The sequence below is a fragment of the Thalassophryne amazonica genome, chromosome 5 (assembly GCF_902500255.1).
Source record: "Thalassophryne amazonica chromosome 5, fThaAma1.1, whole genome shotgun sequence".
NCBI classification, from domain to species: domain Eukaryota; kingdom Metazoa; phylum Chordata; class Actinopteri; order Batrachoidiformes; family Batrachoididae; genus Thalassophryne; species Thalassophryne amazonica.
Window position 1 is genome coordinate 50,341,020 of NC_047107.1, and position 11,405 is coordinate 50,352,424.

The 11,405-nt window shown below is 44.7% G+C and overlaps 1 protein-coding gene across 2 annotated transcripts in view; it reads right to left on the bottom strand.

The window, feature by feature from the left end:
• Nucleotides 1–8,721, bottom strand: part of slc14a2 (solute carrier family 14 member 2) — a 29,821-nt gene extending 21,100 nt beyond the window's left edge. Inside the window, exons 1-5 of one of the 2 annotated variants that reach the window (XM_034170174.1) lie at nt 8,583–8,721; nt 5,777–5,845; nt 5,480–5,666; nt 1,609–1,798; nt 879–1,007 (exon numbers count right to left, since the gene is read on the bottom strand). In XM_034170174.1, coding sequence (XP_034026065.1) covers nt 879–1,007; nt 1,609–1,798; nt 5,480–5,666; nt 5,777–5,845; nt 8,583–8,606 — 599 coding nt within the window. In that variant the 5' untranslated portion in view covers nt 8,607–8,721. Of the gene's footprint in view, nt 1–878; nt 1,008–1,608; nt 1,799–5,272; nt 5,340–5,479; nt 5,667–5,776; nt 5,846–8,582 lie in introns of those variants that run through there. The other variant, XM_034170175.1, reaches the window with a different exon arrangement.
• Nucleotides 8,722–11,405: the final 2,684 nt, after the last annotated feature.

Genomic DNA, 11,405 nt, shown 5'->3' on the forward strand with positions numbered 1-11,405 from the left:
ATAGTGCAGTTACAAGGAGTAGAAGTGGTGAAAGTAGATGAGTTTAAATATTTGGGGTCAACTGTTCAAAGTAATGGAGAGTGTGGTAGAGAGGTGAAGAAGAGAGTGCATGCAGGGTGGAGTGGGTGGAGAAAGGTGGCAGGAGTGATTTGTGACCGAAGAATATCAGCAAGAGTGAAGGGGAAAGTTTACAAAACAGTAGTGAGACCAGCTATGTTGTATGGTTTAGAGACAGTGGCACTAACAAAAAGACAGGAGGCAGAGCTGGAGGTGGCAGAGCTGAAGATGTTGAGATTCTCTTTGGGAGTGACAAGAATGGACAAGATTAGGAATGAACATATCAGAGGGACAGCTCAGGTGGAACGATTTGGAGACAAAGTCAGAGAGGCGAGATTGAGATGGTTTGGACATGTGCAGAGGAGGGACCCAGGGTATATAGGGAGAAGGATGCTGAGGATGGAGCCACCAGGCAGGAGGAGAAGAGGGAGACCAAAGAGGAGGTTCATGGATGTGCTGAGAGAGGACATGCAGGTGGTTGGTGTGACAGAGGAAGATACAGAGGACAGGGTGAGATGGAAACGATTGATCTGCTGTGGCGACCCCTAACAGGAACAGCCAAAAGACAAAGAAGAAGACAATGAATGCAGCTTTTACAAGCAATGTTTTCACTCTGAAATCATGGGAAATTGTATTTCTGGACATCTAGATTTAAAATTTTTAAAAATGTGCTAAGCACCCCTAAAACTGGAAGTCTAAAATTGCCTCTGTTCAATGACCTAATTTAAATAATTTTTGATTTGTGAGGTCTCGGTGTTACCCACTTTCCTACATCTGATTCCCATACCATGAATCTTCCATTATTTAGTCCAGTTTCTTACCACATCATGGACATGAAAGTGTTGGGAAGTAGCAGCCACCAGTACCAATCTCCTGTGCTGGAGAACACCGCCATCAGCAGGCCCACCAGGATGCCGTTGTAACCGTACAGCCCTGCAGCTATTGCGCCCCTATCAGCAAGAACAATAAAAGCAATGAATAATCAGAAGAAATGGGACATTTCTCATTGTACTTTCAAGTGTAAATATGCTGTAATCATTGCTGTTATATAAGCAAAGTCAGTCACGGTTAACAAATAGAGCATTTTGAATTTGCAGAAAGAGCTTCCCAGCACACTTTGCTGATAGCTGAGAAGCTGTTCTATTCATCCTTCATTAAGTTGTTTTGGGTTGTATTATATATGGGTTGTATTCGTGTACTCTGTTCGCGCTTGCCACAATATTCACTCACTTTTGGCTTTTACATTTTATTTTGTAACCTCAGTCATATATAAATGATTATTAACCTTGCTTGCTCGGTCTGTACGGGTAAGTAGACCGAGGTGTAAGTAAAAACACAGAAAAACAAAAAAACACAGATGTCTTATTGGATAGGCATAATAACATAAAAGCAAGTTACGGGGTGAATGTATCTGAATAGACACTGTACTGTGTCTGACAGCTATATTTCTCTACAGATGTTACATTCCATTTTCCTTACAGAAATAATTTTTATTTTGGTATTATTTATATTTTGGCATTTATAAGTCACAACATAACTGCGAGCACAAACCTGTTCTGTCGTATAATGAGGGCAGAAACAGTGGCGGCGAGTGTTCCTACAAAGCCGTTGAGGGCCCACCAGTAGTTCTGAAGTATGAGTCCAGCGAAAATGATGAGGCCACTTAGAGGGTTGTTCACAAACATCACCTGAGAGGCTCCACGTAAAATCCAGTCCAACAACTGCAGTAAAATACACCGTTCTGGAAAAAGACAAATATAAAAAGAACAAAGAGCCTTAAAGTTGTCAAACATGGGTGGCATATAAGATTAAAGATTTTTCTTCTGACAGTGTTCATTATTTTATTTTGAAACACAAATTCACATTAATACCAGGTCGCAAACGTCCTTCAACGTTCCGTCCGTTGACAGAAGCAAGCAGCGTCGAGCAGCTAACCTGCAGCTAGCTGTGTCACATCATGCAGTTTTATGAAACTTACTCTCCCAAACAACAACTGTTTCAAAAGGGATTGATCTAATTTGAAGGTTGTTTTTATTTCAAAACCCAATTATACAAATATATTCCTTTTGTATAACTGTCAGTATCCAGGTGACAATTTTAACTAGCTAGCTCGATAACAGCCAGACTACATGGGCTTGCCAATGCTAGCCTGGCTATTTAGCTTCTTTTTAGTTTAGCTTTACCTAATAATTAATTAGCTCCATCATATCTTGGGTCTTCCCCAGGGCCTTCTCCCTCTTTGACATGCCTGGAAGACCTCCCCATGGGGACAACCAGGTGGCAACCTCACCAGATGCCTGAACCAACTCAGCTAGTACTTTTCAATGCAAAGGAGCAGCAGCTCAACAATGAGTCCCTCCCAGATATTTGAGCTTCTCACCCTGTCCCTGAATGTAAGCTCAGATACTCTATGGAGTAACCTCATTTATGCCATTTGTATCCACAATCTTGTTCTTTCAGTCACTACCCAGAGCTCACGTGCATAGGTGAGAATAGGAGCATAAATGTAGAGTACTGGTAAATTCAGAGCTTTGGCTTCTGGCTCAGTTCAACAGGACATCGATCTCACACTCCATCTTACCCCCACTCACGAACAAGACCTTGAGATACTTGAACATCTTGATTTGGGGCAATAACTGTCTCCTGATACAGAGGGCCAATTCAGTTTTATATTCCAGAAAATACAGGACTTACCCACAAAATTATAGTTAAAAGTGTAATGATTACAGTGGTTCTTATTATTCTGCTAAGGATCCTGGGGAGAAAGATATATTCACGGTTCACTGCCAAAAAAGCCATTCCCAAAGTTTTCTACAGCAGGAATGGAACAAATAGACAACTGTTATCTTATTGTGAATCATCTCACTCTCCATATTGTTCGGTGTGTCTTTTCTTTGCCAAGCTTTCTAATGATAATAATATTGTTAAAGAAGCCATGCAGGAATGAAAACATCTTCATCAAAGACTTGAGGAACATGAAAAAAGCAAGTTGATAGCATTGAGGGCAGGCAAAGCTGATATCAGTAGCCTACTGACAGAGAAACAAATGTCAGCCCACCAAGTGCAAGTCAGGAAGAAAAGAGAAGTTATGGAGCATGTGATTAATATCAAGTTAATTGTTATCAAATTAATTGCTAATCTGCTGAAGTAGCTGAAATATCAAATGACAAGGATTTTTTTTCGCCGTTATATAAAATAAATGTTTTTTCCATTCTTTCAATGGAATGAATATTGAATTCAGTGAAAGATGGAACACACCATTCAGTGAGGCGAAGCAAACTCCACCATGTTTAGCTAAACACTGCCCCCAGTAGTGTGAGCATGCGCGGTGGTCAGGGCATGCAATAGCACATTTCATAGCACCAAAATGGCACGCTAAAAAAAGAACTATTGCACGGTCAATGAAACACAATGGCAAATGGTACAAATACACCATGTCACATGACATACAAGACACCAATCAAATGACAAGGATCCACTCACTTATATGAGGTCTATTAGATAAGAAACCGACACTTTTATTTTTTTTTTTACTATATGGATTTGAATGACGTGCGATTACACCAATCATGCTTGAACCCTCATGCGCATGCATGAGTTTTTTCACGCGTGTCGGTGACATCATTTCCCTGTGGGCAGGCCTTGAGTGAGATGTGGTCCCGCCCTCTCGGCTGAATTCCTTTGTTTCACACGCTGCTGGAGACGGCGCGCGTTGCTTTATCAAAATTTTTTCTGGACCTGTGAGGAATATCCGAGTGGACACTATTCGAGAAATTTAGCTGGTTTTCGGTGAAAAGTTTAATGGCTGATGAGAGATTATGGGGTGTTTCTGTCGCTGTAAGGACTTCCCATGGAGCGGGACATCGCGCAGCGCTTCCAGGCGCCGTCGTCAGCCTGTTTTGACCTGAAAACATCCTAAACATCCTAATTTAATTCACCCAGGACGTCTCACGTCGTGAGAGAACAGAGAAGATTCAGAAGAGGCCTGCATGAGGACTTTATGCGGACATTCCACTGTTTAAGGACATTTTTTAATGAAAGACGTGCGCGCAGATTCGCCGAGTCGTTTCCGTGACGACTCGACGAATCTGTGTGCGCCGCGACAGGAAAAACACCTCCGTGTTGAAAACCATTTGTAAAATTCAGGCGGCTTTTGATGGCTTTCAACAAATGAGTAACTGAGAAATTGTTTAACAGCTTGGGCATGTTCCAACTTGCCCGTTAAGGTTTCCAACGGAGGTGTTTTTCTTGTCGCGACCCCCCACGGTCAGGTCCATTACAAAATGTCCGTTAACAATGGAATGTCCGAATAAACTCCTCATGCCGACGACTTCTGAAAGTTCTCTGTTCTCTGACGACTTACTGGGTCAACAGAGCCTGAAATGTGGAAGTTTTCAACTTGAAACGGCGAGACGCTGCCGCCTCGAAGCGCAGATTGCCCTCAGGCGCCGTGGGCCGTCCTTAAAGCGACAATACCAGACCAAAATCTCTCATCAGCCGTTAAAATTTTTACCGAAAACCAGCTGAATTTATCGAATGGTGTCCACTCAGTTGTGCCTTACAGTTTTGAAAAAATTTTGATCAAACAAAGCAGCAGTCTCTGAGCCATTCCTAAACAATGAAAAAATGACGAGAGGGTGGGCGACTCCTCACTGAAAGACTGCCCACAGGCGAATGACGTAACCGACAGGCGTGAAAAAACTCTCGCATGCCCACAAGGGTTCAAGCATGTCTGATGTAATCACACGTGATTCAAATCCATATGGTTTTTGAAAAAAAATAATAAGGTCGGATACTTTTCTAACAGACCTCGTATAAAGGCTTTTATGTTGATGTCATCAGAAAAGGAGATCCTAATGGGACTTGACACTGATGGCAATGAATCGATATGCCACCTTGTGACATTCTAATAGGAATACATATTTAAATTATACATGTAATTACGTGTTTCTTCAAAGTTGTTTTCATTTCTTCAACTTGCTTGAGTCGAGTATTGCACAGCACTATGTTTACAGATGACAGCAATAACCATTATTAACCCTCAGAAAATGACAGTATCCATGGCCAGTATTTACAGAGTACAATGGGTATTTCTGCTAGCATTTTATAACTGTGCAAATTCCAGGCTGCCATTGCTGTACCTTGGTAAAGCTACATGTCAGGGAATTTGTATTTATTTATTTTGGACAGTCCTGCATAGGCAGTATTATCTTACTTTCCATCCATTTTCCAAATGCTTGCATGTCTCTAGAGAAGTAGGAGACTCCCTTCAGGAAGTCAAACAGTACAATGGGTATTTCTGCTAACATTTTGTAAATTGTATAAATTCCAGGCTGTTATTGCTGTACCTTGGGGAAGCTACATGTCAGGAAACTTGTATTTATTTATTTTGGACAATCCTGCGTAACCAGTATTATCTTACTTTCCATCCATTTTCCAAACGCTTTCATGTCTCCAGAGAAGTAGGAGACTCCCTTCAGGAAGCGAGCTCTGGCCTTTTGCAGCCTCGTCGGTCCTGCAGGCTGGACGGGAACATTTTCCTTCTTGTCTGCCTGCTGGTTCCCCTGCTCAGACGTCTCATCAGGGAGCGCCATCAGTGGCTGGAGTTCCTGGAGACATGTTATATAGAACGAACATTACAGTTAAGGTGTTTTATCCATATAAAATACACATACATTGTTGTGCATCTGAACTCCAAACTGTGTGTATGTGGACTTACTGTAAAGATTGTGACAGGAAGCCCGTGTGTTTGCACAGCAACAGTTGAAGTGATATTCAGCTGAATATCCTGGTGGAAGACAAGTGAGTTTTATGCCTGGATTTTAAAATGTCTAAAGATGATTATTACAAAAAAAAAATCAAATAAAAATCATGAAGGAAAGTAACCAGTAATGAGGTTATAATTTTAGATTGAAAAAGGGAAACATCTTGAATTCTTTGTTAATGCATGCCAATTTAATGACAAGTACTGATGATCATGCAATAATAACACTGACTGTAAAAACCTGATTGAATGCAACGCCATTTTCTTTGAATTTCAAATAAATTGTAAACCACCTCAAAACAATTATGTAGTTTTAACACCCCCCCCCCTCCATTTTTTTGAATACTTTAAAAACACGATATACTCTTTTTGTTTTATGGTGAATATGTTAATTCTATTTATTATATGGCTGTGACACTACGTGCGCTCTGATTACAAACCAGGAATCTAAAACCACGATTCCAAAAAACCAAGTCAGACATGAACGTATTCCATAAATATCTAAACAGCATCGGAAAAACACAGATAGAACTAGCTTATCAGCTAACAACCGGACCATGTGTTAAGCTAGTGGAGGTGAAGAAAGCGAACAAGCCCAACACCGTCAGCAGCATATTTGGGCGATACTGTAAGTTTGCACATATATATATTAACCATATAATAAACGATTTATTGACCTTGCTTGCTCGGTCTGTCCGGGGATATCAGACCTCGGTGTTTACTGTCAACACCTCAGTCTGATATTTCCCCATACAAAGCTCTCGCTCGGTTAATAATCCTTTAATATTTATTAATAAATATTATTTATAAAGGTTGTAGGTGCAATATTTTGCACAATACATTGGTTTTTAATAAGTTAGTGGACTACACCTCATTCACTCATCTTCAATCATCTACCTGTCCTGCAGTCATTCACACTTGGGGCAACTGTTTGTTGTGATTTGGCGCTATACAAGAAAAAAGTTGATTGATTGATTGATTTTGTGCCCTGTCTTCTGTCCCTTTCACCCATCTCCAAACATGTCTAACAGTGGGTCTTTCTTACATTCTTCAAGCCAGTGGATCTTTGAAGGAAAAAAGTCAAAACAAAACAAAACAAAACAAACCCTCCTAAAGGTGCATTTACACATAAGCGAGACGCGTTACAAATGTCGTTTTTCTGTCATTCGTGACACATTCCTGACATTCTTAATTTGACTTAACGCATCTGAATAGGATTCTTAATAGTGCGTGTTGGTGCGTGATATTCTTGATATTCGTGGAGCATGTTTTTGCCTGTCATAAAATCTTCCATGAATGTCACACACCACCCTCATTACGTCTCACGTCGTGGAGGTCACAACTGAGCGTATTGATCAGTCTTGATGAGTAGTGATCCTTAATAGAACGTGACAATGTTCGTAGTGGTTCCTGTGATGGTTCTTGGAGCCCAAACTGTCACACGTTATTACGAAGTGACACGGAAACTGTCACGTTTTGACACGACTTGTAACGCGGCGTCACATTTCACTGCGCGCCACGACGAATCAGTTTTCTGTCACGTGTGCAAAATTAAACTCGGCTCCACAGCGTTCAGTTTGATGTAGTATGCCGAAGAGGAACAGTGACGCGAAGTCAGCCAAATGTTGTTCTACAGTTCCTGCTGAAGCTTCTCAGAACGCTCCTGCAGGTGTTCCACCTGCTGTTGGAACCGATGAGCGGGAGAATGAGTCTGAGCCAGAGGAACCACAGGAGCAAGAGAAGACTCACGTGCAGCCAGACATCTCTGCACCTCCTCCAGTCCGGCGGAGGAAAAAGCGTGCGCACAATTAAACCCTGCTGCACCGCATTCAGTTTGAAGTCAAATTTCAGTGCTCTTCAGCGCGCTCCTGCAGGTGTTCCACCTGCTGCATGTGCCTGATGTTTGGGAAAATGCACGAGACGAGAGCCGCATGAAGCCACACATCTGGCGCTGTCCTCCTCCTCCTCTCTGCGCCACTCCGTGGCACAGAGCCCAACTACACATGCAGTCACAAAGTTCTTCTGAAAAACTGGAGCGATCTGAATTCGGTTGGATGAATATGGGTGTGTGGGTGTGTGTTTGTGTGTGTGGAGACAATTCACCTCGTTCACAACATGACAGAACTTAACTATGCGCTGTTACGCGCAATAGCGCGCTATAGCGCGCAACAACATGGAACGTTATTCTTGACCGTGCGTAATGGTTCCTGATAATTCTCCAGCAACACGTGCCATTAATCGTAACGTGTGGTAACAGGTTGCAGCAGTTCCTGAGGACACCTGACGCCTCTGCACCGAATAATCACATTCGTGATCAGCGGCCAAGAATGTGTACTTCGTGACATTCGTGACTTCGTCGTCGTTATGTGTAAACACCTCATAACATGCAGCTTTGTGTTTTGCTTATCCATCGAACATCATTCGTGCACGTTTTTCATTATGTAGCTTTCATGACATCAAAGTTACCAAAAATAAATATATTTTTTAAAATGAAAATGATACATTTGTCTGTGGAAAACACATTTAGTACGAATAAGTTCATGTAAATCTTAATTTTTGATTCACTTTTGCTATGTTTTTAGTTAATTTTTTTTCAAAACAAATTGTCCCCATTCAGTAATTTTATCATTTTTGAGGGGAAAAAAATTATACTCTTGTTCCAGCATTACACCAGTGACTTTCTGTAAACAATTAAAAACAGCATGATTATGTGCAGTGATGGTATAAGTGTTTTTGTGGAGTATAGTGAAAGTTTTCCTACCTTTGTGCCGTGTGATCTACTCATATGTCCCTGAAGAGGAGAAGGCCGGCTGCCTGACTTGCCAACTTTTCTCAAGTTGCATTCCACTGGAAGTTTTTATAGCAACATGCCAGTGGAAGAAACCCCACCTCTTCTCTCTACTCCACCTCTCGCCCTCATCCTTCTCATCATCATTTCCGACAAGAATTCAACATCAATAACCTTTGCCACCTAAACCACAGGTACACGTACATGTTGGTATTTCAGTCCTCATAAGGACTGGGTGGAACTGAAAAACACTGACTGCACATTTTAGGCAGCAGGTCACCAGAAGATGTTGCAAACAGAACAATGTGCTCCGTGCATGCAAGATTCAATCACATTCTGGCATGGCGGCTGTTAGAGAGAAAGACATTTCTTCACATGAAGGTACTGTGTTCTGAGAAATCAGCACCATGGACAATGGCAGAGGTTAAAACACCGCAACTGCCCCCTTAATGTAGAGCCTTGCACGACCAGCTGCTCCCTCTCTATCGTTTATATTCTGATTTTAGATTAGATTAGATTAAACTTTATTGTCATTGTGCAGAATACAGGTAGAGGGCCAATGAAATGCAGTTGACATCTAACCTGAAATGCAAAAAAAAAAAAAAAGCATTAAATATCAAGTGCAATCAAGTAGCATGTACAGTTGGGAGGGATGTAGACGATAGGAGATACAGTACAACCAGAAAGTATTCACAGTGCTTCAATTTTTCCCTTTAAAATTCTACTCACAACACCCTATAATTGTTGGAAAGTGTCGTGACACAGACCCACAACAGGGGGCGTTAATGAACGGACAATGGATAAGCCAAAAAGTAACAATTTAATGTTGTGACTCGCACAACGAAATACAGACAACGACAGAGAATGTGGATCATCAATCATACACGAGGTGACATGTGGGCAGGCTCGAAGATAGAAGACGTCTGGCGAGAGAAGAGCCGGATCCCACACAGCTTCCACCGCCAACGGATCTGAAGAACACCGGAGCCGCCAAGCCCTGCGCCCCAGGCGGCCACTGTCTTCAGCAGTCAGACCCGGTACTGCTGGCAGAAACAGATAATGGTGGGTGTGTGAATACACCCAGTAGTCTTACAGTGCTTAATTCCTCCAGGAGGGAAAACCTCCACCTCCATGTGCAGCTCCTGTCAGTCACTTCCCTGGAAGGAGTGAGAGGCGAAGACGTCATGCTCACACTATCCGCCAATCCAGCTTCAGACTGTCAGCACAGGAAAACAGCTGCACACAGAACAACATTCAGTCTCAGAAAATTCACAGCAGAGAAGGTTACCTGAATGGTAGCTGATTTCTCGGCGGGGAGGTGGAGTTGCAGTCCAGCTTTTATGGAGGATGTAGTTGATGAGTGACAGCTGGTGTTGATGATGTGTGACAGCTGTCACTCCAGTAGTTCCGACGCCCTTTCATGCTTGAAGCCTGCACTCCAAGCAGGGCGCCATCTGCTGGTGGTGGGCCAGCAGTACCTCCTCTTCAGCGGCCCACACAACAGGACCCCCCCCCCCCCCTCAACGGGCACCTCCTGGCGCCCGACCAGGCTTGTCCGGGTGACGGTTGAAGAAATCGGCCAGGAGGGCCGGGTCCAGGATGAAGCTCCTCTTCACCCAGGAGCGTTCTTCGGGTCCATACCCCTCCCAGTCCACCAGATACTGGAACCCCCAACCCTTTCGATGGACGTCCAGGAGCCGACGCATGGTCCATGCCGGCTCCCCGTCGATGATCCGGGCAGGAGGCGGTGCAGGTCCAGGGGTGCAGAGTGGTGAGGTGTGATGAGGTTTGAGACGTGACACATGAAAAACCGGGTGGATCCGCAGTGAAGCTGGCAGCTTTAGCTTCACTGCGGCCGGACTGAGGACCTTGAGGATGGGAAATGGTCCAATAAACCGGTCCTTGAGTTTTTGTGACTCCACTTGAAGCGGGATGTCCTTGGTCGACAACCACACCTCCTGCCCGGGCTGGTATGCAGGGGCCGGGGAACGCCGGCGGTCTGCATGGGCCTTGGCCCTCGTCCGGGCCTTCAACAGGGCAGAACGGGCGGTCCACCACACCCGGCGGCACCTCCTGAGGTGGGCCTGGACCGAGGGCACACCGACCTCTCCCTCCATGAGTGGGAACAATGGGGGCTGGTACCCCAAACACACCTCAAACGGGGAGAGGCCGGTGGCAGACGACACTTGGCTGTTGTGGGCGTACTCAATCCAGGCCAGATGGTTGCTCCAGGCCGTCGGGTGCACGGAGGTCACGCAGCGGAGGGCCTGCTCCAGCTCCTGGTTAGCCCACTCTGCCTGTCCGTTTGTCTGAGGGTGATACCCGGACGAGAGACTCACGGTGGCCCCCAGTTCCCTGCAGAAACTCCTCCAGACTTGGGAAGAGAACTGTGGACCACGATCCGAGACGATGTCCGATGGTATCCCATGCAGATGCACGACGTGGTGGACCAGGGGGTCTGCCGTCTCCTGGGCCGTCGGGAGCTTCGGGAGGGCCACGAAGTGGGCCGCCTTGGAGAACCGGTCCACTATCGTGAGGATGGTGGTGTTGCCCTGGGACGGCAGGAGGCCTGTGATGAAGTCCAGGCCGATGTGGGACCAGGGGCGGTGAGGCACCGGTAGAGGCTGGAGGAGGCCCGAAGTCCTTTTGTGGTCAGCCTTGCCCCTGGCACAGATGGTACAGGCCTGGACGTAATCCCGGACGTCGGCTTCCATAGACGCCCACCAGAAGCGCTGCTGGACCACTGCCATGGTTCTGCGCACCCCGGGATGACAGGAGAGCTTGGAACCGTGACAG